This window comes from Chelonoidis abingdonii, chromosome 1 (assembly GCF_003597395.2).
Source record: "Chelonoidis abingdonii isolate Lonesome George chromosome 1, CheloAbing_2.0, whole genome shotgun sequence".
In the NCBI taxonomy this organism is placed as follows: Eukaryota; Metazoa; Chordata; order Testudines; family Testudinidae; genus Chelonoidis; species Chelonoidis abingdonii.
In genome coordinates, this window is record NC_133769.1 from 137,808,749 (window position 1) to 137,824,632 (window position 15,884).

General features: G+C 39.7%; 1 protein-coding gene across 5 annotated transcripts; it reads right to left on the reverse strand.

Annotated features, from left to right (window-relative positions):
* Positions 1 to 308: 308 nt before the first annotated feature.
* On the reverse strand, positions 309 to 15,250 carry PTHLH (parathyroid hormone like hormone). Of its 5 annotated transcripts, XM_032772246.2 has the most exons (5): positions 14,925 to 15,249; positions 14,592 to 14,703; positions 11,676 to 11,798; positions 5,166 to 5,588; positions 309 to 784 (listed from the first exon to the last, which is right to left on the reverse strand). In XM_032772246.2, the coding sequence occupies exons 3-5, from the start codon at positions 11,774 to 11,776 to the stop codon at positions 775 to 777; spliced, it is 534 nt and encodes a 177-aa protein (XP_032628137.1). In that variant the 5' UTR covers positions 11,777 to 11,798; positions 14,592 to 14,703; positions 14,925 to 15,249; the 3' UTR covers positions 309 to 774. The 5 variants fall into 5 exon arrangements, with proteins under 5 accessions (XP_032628137.1, XP_032628134.1, XP_032628136.1 ...); XM_032772243.2 differs by lacking the exon at positions 14,592 to 14,703 and having other exon boundaries at positions 14,925 to 15,250; XM_032772245.2 differs by lacking the exon at positions 14,925 to 15,249 and having other exon boundaries at positions 14,592 to 14,901.
* Positions 15,251 to 15,884: the final 634 nt, after the last annotated feature.

Below are 15,884 nucleotides of genomic sequence, written 5' to 3' on the forward strand. Positions count from 1 at the left end.
AAAGTCAATGGGAGCTGAGGTTGGCACGTCACTTCTTAAACGCCACTGGCTTTATTCTGTGCCCTCAGGTTGTTCAGCCACTTAGCTGATTTGAAACAGAGCACTGGAACAAAATATGTTCAAAGTGATTTTTAACTAAAAGCTAATGTGAAAATGTTGGAGCTTGAACCAATGTAAACATATTAAATGTAAGACCATTTTCAAATGTAGTAAAGAAAAAAATCACACAGTGTTCCTTCTCCTGAAATTCCTAAAGGATACATTTCTCCTTCCAAGTAATGGTTTCATAAGATTATATTTTATTAAACATTCTTTACAAATTTTAAAATATTGCTATTTTACATGCACAGAGGAAAATCAGTTGAACAATTGTTCATAGGCATCCATTTAAAATCAACCACAAAAGAGGAACACTTTCTTATTATGTCAGTTATTAATGTACTTGATATGTATATCTAAAGTGCATTATGTTACAATATATATATATATATGTATAGAAAGTCAGCAGCACCAAGATACTTTAACAAAATAAATACACCATTCAACAAAATAAATTATGGTAAATGTGACAATAATAATTGACTTAGCCTTAGCCAAAAAAAAAAAAAAAAAAATTCACAATAGCCAAATGTGCAGTTTCAGAGAGCAATGGGGGAGGCGGTTTTATTTCAATGGATTTACAATATTTACAGATAATAAATATTTCTAATACTTTCCATATGTTCACTATTACAGAATACTGCAATATGTTTTCCAAAGATCTCAACTGAAAATTTAACGCCTCCTGCAAAGAAAGAGAGGGGAGGGGAGACACAAAGGGGGAAAAAATTAAATTTCCCTGAAAATAAATGGACATAAGATTTATATAATAATCAAGTAATATAGGCTGTGCCTTTCTATTAAATAGCACCTCTAGAGAGAGCTGATTAATAACATTGAGCTATTAGGTGTCTTCTTTTAAGTTTCTACAGTTCTTTCAATGCAATTAAACTAGCGATGCAAGGAACGGCACATTGATTTCACGCAGCTGCATCTGTATCATCTGCAGCTGTCTACTCGCAGAAGTAGGAGGAAGCTTCTCCTTCATTTAGGCCTTGATTCAGCACATGCATAAATACTGCTCAAGTCAATCTGCCTACTTATGAGCTGAAAGTTAGGCATAGTTTTAAGTAGCTTGCTGAAATGGGGCTATAAAGATCAGTTCAGATAAGAGATTTAAAAAACCCATGTAAAACCATCTGGAGAAATGGGAAAAATGGAATTAAGGGCAAGGTTGAAAAAAGCCATCAAGCCCATCTATAGCTAACATGCCCATTATATTGCTTGAGCTTTGTTTCCTATGCTGCCTTTGTGATACCCTGTTTTCTATTGTCAGATACATTCTACTGTTGTCATTTGGTCTGCCTTTCCCATTGCTGGTGGGCTATGAGCAACCATTGGACAAGGAATTACTTAATTGTGAGGTAGGTATTTCTATGACATGAATTTTACTTTAGTACAATGTGTTCAGGCCCTGATTATGAAGAGACACTAGCTCCTTTCACAGCACAAATCAGTTGAATGGTTATTGAATTAAAGCTTTGGGAAAACTGAAACTGCACCTTTGTGAATCCAGGAGGCGTCCAAAGGCCTGACCTTGAAAATGTTGAGCATTTCCTGTGGGGCTCTGAGCACCTTCAGCTTGTACCAAATTCAGTGGGAATTCAAAGCATTCAGCACCTTGCAGGATCAAGCCTTAAGGTTGGGAATTGCTCCTCTGTACTTAATAGGTGCCACTGACAGACTGGTTTTAATTCTATAATCAACCCTCTCCACAGTGAATTCAAGAGGCTATAAGCAGTACCCCTGCCACCCATTCTGTATCTTATTTATATTTTGCTTTGTTTTTTCCAATATTGATATTTTTCTAACAGTGGAACTGCTGCAGGATTTTTCCTCTCTCACTGTGTGCAGTCCGTTTCTGTAATTGTATGTTGGTTCCCTGGGAAACAACTATAGGATGGAATTTGATTGGCTGTGTTGTCAGACTGATTGCCAAAGTTGTGGGTAGAGTTTCACATGGCAGACTTGTGTGGGTGTGAGACACAAAAAAAAAAGAGGAAATTCTTGACAATTTAAGGGGGTTTTATGTGCGTAATGAAAGCAAGACTACGTCTAATGTTAGGAGGTTACACTTATGAAAGGTTTCTTAGGAAATTAGCTACTAATAATTTAATTTAATTGGAATGGGAATATAGTTGGGAGTGCTGTAAGAATAATTTTTTTTAAGTAACTGTAGTGGAAGTGTTAGCATGCATATATTTGTACTATATGTAAACTAATAATATTGATCTACATTGTATATTAATCACACAATTAATTATATATGTGTACTTTTAAAATAGATTATGCTTTGGTTCTGGATTTAGTTTTTAGCCTTGAATTTAGAGTTCAAGTTGAACCATGAGTTAGGTATGGGTTTCATGGTACCAAAATCTTACAACTGTTCTCTGTGGTTTCTGATCTCAAATGTCAGAAATATTGCAAAATCAACTAATTTTGCAAGACTTTTCTTATATCGGGCTACCCTCCTACCAGAACTGGAAAGCAAGTTTCTTCCAGTTTTTGTTCTGACTTGGCCCCAAAATTGTGGGGTCAGGACTGGCTAGGGAGAATCAGGACCAGATCCGTGAGTTCAGCCAAACTACAGTCATGCCTTCTTTCCCCACCAGCAGGGAGAGTTTGTGGCATATGAACCCTTAAATCAGCTCTGTGCAACTGGAGGATTACCCATATACAGGGATGATTGTCTGAGTTTACAGATGTCTTATGCCAGCACTCCCGTGCAAAGTGACTCTGGTGCCCTGGAGGCTCTGGCCCTCCTATTTAAAATGTATAGGGAGAGGCAGGGGTTGGATTTGAGATGCCAATTCAAACACAGGGGTTGCATATGTTTGTAAAGAATGACTTGTGTTATTGAGTAAAAATGATGATGAATTATGTCATTTCCTGAATTAAAAATGATTAAACAAAAGGTTTCAGATTTCAAGTTGACAGCTGTTTTGATTTAAGGTGTAGAAATGATAACATCTGCCAGATCACTTGGATAATTACAGATAAAGAGCATGTACTCGATTCTCAGAAACCAGAACTGCTGTGTGTTCTGTAACGGAGGAATTGCAAACTCCTGTTTTATAACTTTCTTTTTAAAAAAAACAACAACTAGCTTTTATAATTAAGTATTGCAAGGATACAATCCCTTCAAGACTCTATTCCCTTGCTGGACTAACATTGCAATAAGGGTAATCATGCCAAGAGGCTAGGCCAAATCTGCAATGTACTGTAAAGCTGAGCTTCCTTTAGGCATATAAGGACATTAGCCATTTAAAACTCAAACCAATAAAATCTATAGTGTCGTCTTTGTTGGACTTTGTTTTAATACTAGTCTTATCTCTGATGGGATCTGTAAATGAAATACAACCAAATGCTTTGGGAGTTTTAGCCCTATTACTTTAGTTTCTGTATAAGCGTACATTTGAAGATAGGAGCTGTTTTTCAGCTATCCTAGCTCTGTAACATTTATTGCAACTTCTAGATGTATCAAACATCTGATTGATTATGCCCTGGAACAGGCCTTTAAAGGGTATTTCTAAACTGCAGCAGAAAGGGGTGATTCCCAGTAAGGGTAGGCAGACTCAGGCTAGCTCAGCTTGAGCTAGTATGCTAAAAATAGTACTGTGGACATGACAGTACTGGCAGAGACTCAGACTAGCTACCCAAGCTTGGACAGGGGATTGGGCAGGCTTAGACTCCAGCAGCTAGCCTTAGCCACTGCTACTGTCGCTGCAGCCATGCTGCTATTTTTAGCAGGCTAGCTCAAACAGAGCTAGCATAGTGCCAGTTATACCACTTCTTCTTATTAAAGTTCGGTTAACTACTGATTCGTCATTACGTCTAAGGCCCAATCCCAAATTTCTTACTCTGGCCTAGATAAGGCCTGGTGCTGAATGCCAGGAACTCCCCTGACTTCGATTGGGAGTTGAAGACATGAGGCATCTAGCAGGACTGGTCCCATAAAGACTAAATCAAGGTGCAGCATTTTAATAAAACCTATGGTTCATGGCATCGCTCTTCAAATAATTTACTGTGAAGCAAATTGCTCTTTCGTGTCCACTGAGCCAAAAATGAAGGGGAAGAGGTGAAGGGAGAAGAGTGTTATGTGTTTTCTTTTTAAATTCTTTTTGGAATTGAATGTTTCTGTTTGCCTTCTGTACACAAAGCTGTTCAAGCTCAAATCCAGACATGAGATGTGTGCAAGTGGGCTAGCAGCTCAGGACACTTAGTAGAGAGACTCCAACTCACCATCGCCCTTAAAAACCTTCATTGTCATACATGGGGAAAGTATGTCTCTCTCCAAGGGTAATGCTCAACATTTTTCAGCAGCAACGTCATTGTTTCTCAAGCTGGCAGAAAGATGGAGCTGAATTAAAAAGTCCTAATGGCAGGGAAAATTTTATGGCAAAAGGCTGGTCTGCACTGTTTGCAGATATTACTAAAAGAGAAACTTTCCGTGTTCTCCCCTAAGGTTAAACAGTAAAATGAAAAACTGTAAAGTAAGGGTAGGAAAATTGCCAAGGAGCACGAGGGAAAAAAGAAAAGCTCTCCATTTTATAGATGTAGAGCTCAAAGCTGTCAGTCTGCTGAAACCTAAATGTGAGACAAAGATCTGAAACAGGGATACCAAAGTAAGAGCAGCGCAGGAAATTTTAATAGATGTGAGGTTCATTCCTTTGGCATAAATAACACCTTCTGTAACATCAGTTTCACAAATCTCTGTGATAAGTAATTTACCATAATTATTACTGACAGAGTTGTCCAGAGTCTAAAGCAGGGTATTGGGAGTCATGAGACCTGAGTTCTAGTCCCTGCCTTGCTGGTGAATCACTGTGTGAGTCATGGGCAAGTTGCTTAACTTCTGTACCTCAGTTTCCTCAGCTGTAAAATAGGAATAACACTTACCTTTGTAAAGTGCATTGTGGTTGCACAACATTTTGTTATGTCCTAAAAAAATTATTTTATTTATTATAAAATTCCAGATTTGTGTGAGACAGAGGTAAAATGTAACAATTCCAATAAATAAACAAAATATATGGCATGTCTCCCTGGTAAAGATAAAGCATGATTACCTTAAATTGTGATCATGTGTAGTACCAGAGATGTCCAAGAGGGGGACCCCTTCATCTCCATTACCAGACCCTCTAGAATTTGGCCATGCTGAGCGGGTTCGCCTCTTTTTCTTTTCTTGTTCCTTGCGTTTTCCAGGCTTTGGTTTCTTCTTCTTTCCCGATGTCTTCAGGGGCTGCTCTTTGTATGTCTGAGCTTTGTTTGTCTCCTGAGTTAGGTATTTACCCTCATCTTCACTGCCACATCGGACAGGGTAGTTCTTTGTGTTAGTCGGAGGCTTAGGGTTTGGAGAAACTTCTGAAGTAGCCCGGATCTCCGCTGTGTTAACACCTTCAATAAGATTTTGAAGGAAGATCCTCCTTCGTAGATCTTGGATAGACTTCGCTTTGTCATGCAGTAGCTGATGCTCTGATACAGCTCTTTTGCTAAAAGAAAAAGAGAGCAGGGAGAAAAAAAGATTTTATAATTTCATTATCAGCCAAAACTTGGCAAAACTCATCTCTCCTCTGGCAGCTGTAGCCACACTGAGCAGTGAACCAACTTTCCAGCTCTTAGTGTACCTTGCTAATTCAGTGCTGGAGCAATTTCTTGTCAGAGTAGCTGTTCCCTGCAGAGAGGAAAAGGACCTAAGCCAGTAATAATTCTCTTTGGACCCATCACACACCACTGGACTTGTGGGTGGATTAGTCAATGCTCTGTTCTAGGAAAGCATTCTTTAATGGTACAAGGCATTCTATTTAGGCACTAAAACAAGGAAGGCAGTTGCCGAAGTTAGGAAAAGGGAACCAGATAATGGAGTACTGCAGTCACATAAGAAAGGGAATAATAAACACCTGGAGTGAAACCTGAACCTCTTTTTATGCAACATTGTTTTAATAACTTTTTTCTGCCCCATCATATACTTTAAAAAAATATGCACCTTACTTTTAAGTTACAATAAGTGTAACTGCTGGTATTTTCTTTATGGCAAAATTTTCAAACTTGAGTGCCTAAAATTTAGGCAACCTACAACCATATTTAGATATCTAAACAAGCAGCTTGACATTCAGAAATTGTGAGCACCTTGCAGCTCCCATTGACTTCAGCCAATACTAAATATGGATGTAAGTGGATTTAAGGACCCAAGTTTGAAAATTTTGATCTGAATTTCTGGTGTTCTCTATTTTCTCTTGTGCATTGTGCCAGTCCATTTCTGTGGTTCCCCTCACCCTTTTCTCTGCATCTCTATTCCTTACGATTTTCCCTGATATTCTTCTAAAGTTCCTATATTTGTCCCTTTTATTCCTCATTATAGCTGACATTTTGGTTCATTGAAACTCTTAACTTATATCTGTTTTTGAGGAGTTGGGAGATTTAACTGGAAGCCCTGCCAATGGTTCATACTTGTCTAACAAGGAATGGTCATCAGAAACCTTTGAGAAAGGATGGCCTAAGAGCTGTCTGGCCAATGAATAACCATGAGAAAATACACATTTTTTTCCTTAATGCAGGGTGGATGTACACTTATACTGTGAACCACAAAAGCATATGAGGTGGGCTTATAGTTATGCTCCCATGACTGCTAAAACCCATAGTCCTTCCAGCTTGCTTTACCTCAGTGTGTTGAGATGGGCTATGCATCCTCTTTTATTGTATTAGGGTGCTATCTGTGATCGGACCCACTCTAACCAAAGAAAATGAATTAATTGCCTTGCTTGTTGTACAGTAATTTCATCTGATACAGTTTCTGAATATGGATGAGCAGGGAGAAGACTGATAACTGTCTGACAGAATATTCACCCCAACTATCCTACTATACGGTGGAGTTTCAAAATGTGGTGCGGTATAACTCTACGCCAAATGATTGAGTGAGATCTGTAATTTGTTACCCTCAGTCCCTTCTGAGCTGCCTTCCATATGTAGTGGACTTCCAATGTAGTCAATACTAGATCCGTTTGGAAGTTAGCAGCTTCACATAGTATAAGCTTATGAGAGCATCTCCTTTGCTTTTTATCCATGTAGATCATGACACCTTGAGTTTTTTGGTTCAAATGATCCCAAATCTCAAAATGAAATTCAGTTCAAAATGCCAACTTTTCCCTGGCTCCACAATAATATTTTGAATTGATCATGATTTTGCTGCAAAGCTATATATTGGGTATATTTGCTCAACACTGGTCCTAGATTTGCTCAAGAGTCTAGTAAGTCTTTTGCTAAACATTCTCTGAGTTTCAAAAAACCTGTAACCAGGTGAGTTTCAGGGGACTTGTGATTTTTGTGCAAGTAGATAATACTCTTCTATTGAACACTGCTAAGCAAAAATAACATGTCCTGATACTGAGCAGGTATAACGGGACACAGCTTCACTCACTTCTGTGGAGTTGCAATCATTTACACTGGCTCAGGATCTGGCCTATCAGAAAAAATATGTAATCAGTAATCATCCATTCTGCAAAACTCTTCCTGTGATGCTACTCCAATCCCGCTAATGGCCTATATCAGGTACATACCCACAGTCATTCTGATGCTCTGTCTTGTACTCCTTACTTCATAGCCATAACCAGCAAAAGTTGGCTACTAAATACCTCCTTGCTTAGATCAAGCTGACTTGCAAATGTCAAAAGTTAAAACCAGCACCTTGCGCTGATCTGAATGTGGCAAACTTCTGTCATGTTTCTCAATCTGTCCACTGTGACTCACATTACTTTCCTAACTAAAGAACTGTATTTTCCCAGGATGCTTTCATGGGAAATGTAGTTATCATTCCACCCTCCTAGTTTATAAAAGCATACAAAATCTTAGTGCTTTACTGAGTTTAAAATAGTATGCCTCATGTGAAAAGCTTTACTACTGCCTCTTATAAACTACCAGGGATAATTGCTTTTATCGCAGAGAACACAAAGCTGCCTTAATCCTCTGCTGTGTATTTAGTCAGTTCACTCACTGTTACAAAATCTTGAATCTTAAAATCTTGTTATTAAGAACTCTTGCTTGAAAAATAATTCCATTTAACATAGATAGTCTAAACCTAGAGTACACACAATACAATCAAACAGCATTACAAGACCCACTTCTTATTTGAGTGTAGATTTCCATTATAATCCATGAATTGACATGCGAATGGATGCAGTGCCAGGAGGGGGTGGGTTTCAATTTTAAATGTCTGTCTGATATTTAGCATGCAAATCTGGCCCCAAACAACTTTCTGCTGTTCCACGTTACTGTATAATATTACACAGAGTTATATTTCACATGACTTTTATTACCCAGCCAGACTTGAAGATTACATTTTGTCTCCCAGTTTCCTTTGGGAAATTTTTGTTTCACAATATATAAAGTGAAAAATATGTAGCAAATATAAATCTCCTTCCCCCATTACCAACCCCAACCTAGCTGCTCAAGTAACTTCTTTGTTTGTAAACCCAAGGAAAACAACTTGCTGAAGAAGGTTCATGTACAGAAGTCCTTTAGAGAAGTGTCCCATAACACAGGTATCAACAATGTGATGAAAAGTCCTCATCTTCCCCTTCCCCTCACCCCCATCATTCACAGTAAGGAAAGTGGTGGAGTCTTTAATATGTTTATTCAGTTACTGGGATGTTATATATGACAAATAATATATTTACAAGAAAAAATTTGTAGTACTGTACTAGCAAGCAACACAGTTAGGAAATATTAGGATGTTAGGGTTAGGCTGACCCACTAGAGGTCCCTTCCATCCTTCTATGAAATATGCTTTCCACTGAAAGGAAAACAGTCTGACCCCAAACCAAATGCAGTAAATGTTAAGCTAACATGTGGGTAAGCACTTTTGAGAGAAAGATGTAGATCATGGTTTCTGTTTGCCCAAAGTGCCCATACGAATTATTGTATACAAGAATGTTCTATATACATATGTAGCTAACTAGTCTTATGTCTCATTATGGGGGAAAAAGTACTTAGGCTTAAATACTATGAATCCAGGACTTGTGAACATTCTAATTTCCAAAATGTTATTTTTGGGTCACTATTTTTTCCCCCAGTTCATTCTTCTTAGAAAGTTTTGTTCACTTTTTTTTAATCTTGTGTCAGTAGCAAATAGTCAACTTTCTGTCAAGTTTTTTAAATTAAATCATTAATTATTGAATCATTATTGTACTTCAGTGTTCATTTGGGGCCAGATCCAAAGCTCATCTAAATCAGTGGAAAGATTTCAATTGGCTCTGGATCTAGCCCTTAGGGAGGTATCCTGCCAAGGGCTGAGTGCCCTCAGCTCTCATTGACTCCGCTGGGAGTTGAGGGTGCTCAGTCCATTTCACAAGTGAGCGCACAGTTTATGCTAAGGGAAAAATATTTAAAAATAGGGTGACCAGATGTCCCAATTTTATAGGGACAGTCCTGATATTTGAAACTTTTTCTTATATAGACTCCTATTTACACACACACACACACACACACACACCTCATTCCCTGTACTGATTTTTCACACTTGCTATCTGGTCACCCTATCTGAAGCAGACTTGGAGATGTGGTGATGCAATGTCTAGGCATGCTGATAAAAATATCTAATTTCTCTTTGAGTCATTGCTTGTTTTCCAGAAACTTTTTTAGCAGCTAAAACATTTTGTATAACATTGAATGGGCCCTGCAATCTGTACTCAGGCAAACTTCCCATTGGTTTCAATGAGAGGTTTGCCTGCATAAGGACTGCAGAATGGGGCCTATGATTTAGTTCTGTTTTGCTATAATAATGTGTCTAATTTCATCTACTACTGATTTAAGCCCTCACTGGAAACCTATGTCTATATCTGTGGCAAGTTATTAACTATGGTTTGTGGTGATATTAAAACAGGATGTATGTTTGCATGTGTTGTTGGTGTTTGTGCTGTACCCACAAACAAAACTACATGAATGTCACTGGCTGACAGCTAAATGGTTTCCCAAGTGCGTTTTACATGTTATACAAAAAGGGAATCAAGAAAAGCTTTTGGACAACTTGGCACCTATTTTTCCATCCCATGATTTGGAGGGTGGAGGGGATGTATTTAATCTTGGCATATGTAAGTACTGTACTCAAAAAGATAACAGGTATTTCTTATCAAATCTTAATTTAAGCAAAAGTTGGCTCAGTTCCAATTCAAAGATTCTTAGCCAAGGAAATAGAGTATTTAATTGTGCTTTATTTTTTATTTACATGAATCTACACATGGATTCTCTGTGCCGTTGATGAGAATAAAGTGGTTTCAAAACAAAACACAAAATAGTTCAAGGGTAGTTTGCAGCAGTGTAAACTAGCAAATGTTAATAGGAAGAATACACTATAGCTTTATCATCAGTACAATGAACACAGTTTGCCCTAGGAGGTTTATAATAGACTTCCATTTGGTGCCAAAGTTCAGACATGTCTCAAGTCATTTCACTTAGGGGATTTATTTGCTTTTCAAATGATAATAGAGGAAATGATATATGGAAAACTTATCCTAAAATACATACATGAGCACTTATAAGGAAACACTTTTGAAGTTGATTACATGTACAGTATGTGACACTTTCCTCTAAACATTCTTGACAGGGTTTTCTAATTCTCTCTCTCTCTCTAGTCTGACTCTTGCTTCTGAACGGGATAGAAACATCAAGTCTTGTCAGCTGCCTTTTAAGCCTTTGACACCCCCCCCCCCAAGTGTACAGCTTGAAGTGTTCCCTCCCTAAAATATTTGATACAGATCAGTTAACTAAATGTCTACAGAGAGTAAGTAACATAGCTACATGTGTAGGCTTTTGAGCTAGATCACTTTTGTGGTTTCTTTTCTTGACTTAGCTTACAGTACAGTGATATCTATGTTGATGATTACTGGAGGGATAAGGGGGTCATTTCCTGACCAAAATATCTCAAATCAGATTGTCATCTATCTACAAAATGCTTCTGTCTCCAGGTCAGTTATTTGGCTCCAACTGATGAAATTATTACAAAGTGGCACAAGTCCTAAGAAAATATTTCTATATTTAATTTTTATTGTATTCCCAGCTACCTTATCTCTTTCTTGAGCTATATCAATACCTCTACAGGATCTACACCAATACAGAGATATTGACATTCTAGTATATAATCTGCACTTATTAGGTAAAGTATAGTTCCAAACCTCTCTCATTTGTCTGTCATGGTGCGTGAATAGATACAGATCTACATATGTTTGGCTATCTTGTATACACTTCCGGCTCCTCAGGTTAAAGCACACATTCTTACCTGAGTGTCTTATAAAGTCAGGGAGAATTGAAAAGTGCTTTAAATCCCTTGTAATTCATTAAAGTGGGGGAGCATATAAACTGTTCTTTATCTATTGCTTAACCAGAACTGATTGTAAAACACCTGGTGCAGGTAATTCTGAAGCCACTCCGGTAAAGAACTCCACCAGGTAACAGAAAAATGCAGTTGCTGGAGCGCTTCGAACACACAGGGAGCCCCGTTGCAAGCTGTAACATTACCGTGGCTGTATACACAAACAGATTTCTCACACCTCCCCCTCTCCCCAGTAATCAGTCCGAAAGAAACTTACAGTCTGCGGCTGGTCCCCTCTAGCGATCTCCCATAACAGGGAACAGAATAACTCAGCAGGAAGACTGCGAAACTCCAATGCTGGAACAGTTTAGTGAACATTGTATCCTCTCGGTCTTGGAACCTGGAACGAAAGGAAAATGAGTCCAGTGATACATACTCCGGCTTCTTTCTAAAATAGCAGCTGCTGAGGACTACACCATCTCCTCCGAAGTTGCAAAAGAAAAACAAACTTTCTTGACTCTCGGCAGCTCTCACTTCTTAGAGATCAGCTGCTCCAAACTTTGTGACCGCGCTCTCTCCCCCTCTCTCCAAAAATAATCCGAGGCAATTCCTCTCTTAAATACTAATAAAAATGAACTGATTTGTATATGAATCAGGCTAAGGAGTGTGTTTACATGTCTCCCATAGCAATGTTTAATTAATCTGGCAAGCTGCTATCTCAGGGGTTTGTGTTACAGGGCAAACCCTCTTTTCAGAGCGGGGGGGAAAAATTCCTCAGCTCATTATTATTATTATTATTATTATTATTTCAAACCAAGAGTATTTTTTTCTCTGTACAGATGGGGAGAGAGAAAGAGAGACCGACTTGTATATACATCCAGCTATTATACCTCTTCTAAAGCCAGGTTCAGGTCTTGCTGCTTCCGGAAAGTTTGGGTCCACACTGAGAAAAGGAACCTGAACTCAAGCAAAGTGTGTGTTTGTCTTATCTGGGAAGCCAGAGAGGTCTAATAGGAGCAGAAGCAGCAGGGAAGGCTTAGCCGCTGGAAAGCGTGCTTGGCTGTGCAGGTTGGAGCAGAGCTGGAGCTGAGCTGGGCTTGGAATGTTCACACGCTCTAGAGGCAGCCGCTGGGAGGGAAACCTGCTAGAGGAGTCAGTGACTGCAAAGAGATGGCGCCCTAGGAACATGTGCGGATGGCGCCCAGTACGGGATACCAACAGCCAAAAAAAAAAAAAAAAAAAAGAGAGAGATTTCAACCCTCCTCGGGATCAAGAGAAGAAAACACCCGCCCATACAAAGCACACGCCAACCCAGTCCAGTCACATCCCCTGAAACAGGGTTGGTTTCTTTCCCTTTTTCACCACTGGACCAGCAGCGGGTCTCCCCTACTGCAGCAAAGGAGGTGTCTCCCCCCCAGTGGGGTACTTCCAGATCAAAACCAGCCGCCTAGCTTGAGATCAACGGCGGCTTTCCTTTCACATCACCTACCGTCGTTTACTGCCGTCCACCTATTCCCTGGAGGGCTGGTTCCTAACGATTGGAAGTGTAGGCTAGCAAAGGGGTCACACACACACACTGTGGCCTCGGAAGCTGCTGGCCAGGGGAAAAAAAGAATCGGGGAGCGCTTCTCCTCTCCTTTCTCAGCGAATAGCCCAACTTGGGCGTTGAAGGGATCTGAGTCACTGTGCCCAGAAGTGAGAGGCTAAAAGCACCGCGGGGCGACCTTCATTTGTGAGACACAGCTTTGGTTTGGAGCAGTAGTTGTTGCTTCCCTTGTTCCTCAGCACAGCTGTGAACAGCTGGCGCCCGTCCAGAACCCCTCATACATACTTTCTAACCCGTTGCCAGCTGACGGGTTTATACCCTTGGTGGCCTAGCGGCTCTCTCTTCCAGCCAGGGCGTTCCAAAAACGGGTTAGAAATAAGTCACCTGGGAGAACTGGCTCACGCGCTCTCACTTCAATCAGACATCACCCCAGCTGAGTGAACAACAGAATTTTCCATCACAAGGAAACACTTATGTAAAACCAAAGGTAACACAATCCATCTCTTTATACAGTCGCGTTGCGCAAGAAACTGCCCCGGGCTATTATGAAGTAATCGATACTACGGAGACTATATATAGAAAAATCTGTTTTTCTTAATGCTGAAAATAAAATAATGTTGTATCTGACACAGTTATCTTCTGAGGAACTTTATAGCATGACAGGATTATCTCTCGCTGTCTTACTCCGCCTTTTAACATAATGGGGGCGTTGTGCTGGAGAAATAAACATTTGGGGTCTATGATCCGAATTTAAGTTGCACCCTGAAAGCGTAATGTTCTCAGATCCCCAAACCACTGCAGCATGCAACTTTGTATATAGCATCCAACCCCCCCGCCCCCGCCACCCCAGGATGGCTTCGAATTTGCATCGCTTCTCAGGGTTTGTTTTTCAATGCTTCTTTAAACTTCTTCCTTGTTTAGTTCACCTTTTTACTAAAGCCCTCGAGGTTGGAGTTTAAGGATTTCCACAAACGCATAGAACGGGCAAGCTAAATCTGCTTGCATGGTACAAGAGATGCTGTCCTCCCCACCACTAGGAGTCGATCCACAGAAGTGTCATTTGTTCAGTTCACTGATTTATTGTTATACATTCTTTCCAAGCTGCTTCACAAGCCTTAACGTAATATTTAGATATTTTTAAAACGTAAAAATACTTTTTCTATAGCAAGTTAAATTACAAATAGACCATTTTATACCTGCAGGTTGTTTTACATTTGAAACGATATTTGCTTCCATAATAAAACAGCTAACCTACTTAGCCAAGTTTCATACCACACGAGCAAATAAAACCGAATATGAAAAGGGCTGAAATTGAAATCACGCTGGAAACATTAAATGGCTTATGCTGTAAATAAAGTCACTATACACTTGGTAGGCTATAAATTAAAATGTAAAATTAATAGACTACTTTGATTTACATTGCCCTTTCCACTAATTAAACAATAACTGTGACCCACCTCAAATCTCCCCCACCCCCCCCAAACACACATAAGTCTACTGCTGGTGTTAATGGCAAAACATCTACCAAATATTTTTAGAATTTCCTCTCCCCCACAAATTAAAAAAAATCCTCGTACAGACTCAGGAAAAATAAATAGCCTTTATAAACTTGGAATACTGAAGTTTCCTCACAATTTATTACTTCACCTTTTCCTTGAGTTACAGTCTTCTGTGCCTTTCAGGGATCACCCTGGCCAAAAAGAGGTTGATCTTCTTAGCAATCGCTTCCACGACTAGTTTCTATCTCTTTTTTTAAAAACTGAAATAAATCAAAATGCAAATGACTTTAAAAATCCTGCCCTAGGAGCTTTTATTCTGCACCTATCATACTAAAGTAAAACGAAGGATTTTGAAAGCAGGTGCTTCCTTTCCTTGTTGCTCTTGTTGTTATCAAGGAACAGGAGCTTCTCCTCTTAATATATATAGAGAGAGACCCTTTTCCCGGTACTGAAAAGAATAACTCGTGACATCATAGTCTACCTTCCCATTTACTGAGTAATCATCCCTGCTTCAATAGGGCTGGAAATACATGACTTAAATCCTAGGGCTCCTAAAGTTTTGTTAATGCTCAAAGAAGGGAGAAGTGCCAAGAAGGCTTGGTCTTTAGCAAGGCATAGGCAGGCACGCACTCAGCATCTTTTAGCCCATAGCAGGACTGGGAGTCGATGGTATCTGTTCTACAGCACCTGGCATGGTTCTGACTGAGTTATGTGCCACCTACACGAATGCCTAGCCCATGAGCAAATTCTAACCTCCCCCAGTATCGTCTCATCCCAAGTCTCAGCCCTGTCTTGCAACAACGCTGAGAGGAAATTTTGTGAGTGTATACGTCTGGCTTCTGCCTCTTTCTCCTCTCTTAAACTTATGCCGAGTGTCTGTTCCTGCCTTCTGTGAGAAGCCATCTATTACAATGTCTATGGTACTGAATGATTTTCGATCTCAGGAATGTTCTTTATCTCACTGGCATTTCGTGCTGAAATCCATCCCTTCCGAGAATGTGGCTTCGCAATATATAGTGGATGCACTTTTATGGCTTTCCTAGCTGCCTTTGGACAGCAGCGGATCCAGGTTTATTCAGAACAATAACCACCAAGATCTAAATGATATAGCATAGACGTAGGCAGGAATGAAAGAGGCTGTTAGAAGCACCCCACCAAAGATCCAGTGAAAATGACCAAAGGATATCATCTGAGTAACCCTTGCCTGTGCTCCAGGAGGAAATACCAGAGTAGGGAAATACAGAGTTTGCCTTTCATTTGTTTGACTCTTACTAGGGAATAGGTGTGCTGCAGGGCTAAGCAGCAATTCAGTTTTTTCCGTCAAGGCGGACAGATAAAACGATAATTTCAGGCAGAGCATTCAAGCCATCCTGAACAAGTGTCTTTAGCAAACCAGCTAAAGCCCCAGAGACAGACAAATCCTTTTGTGTGTGTGTGTGTG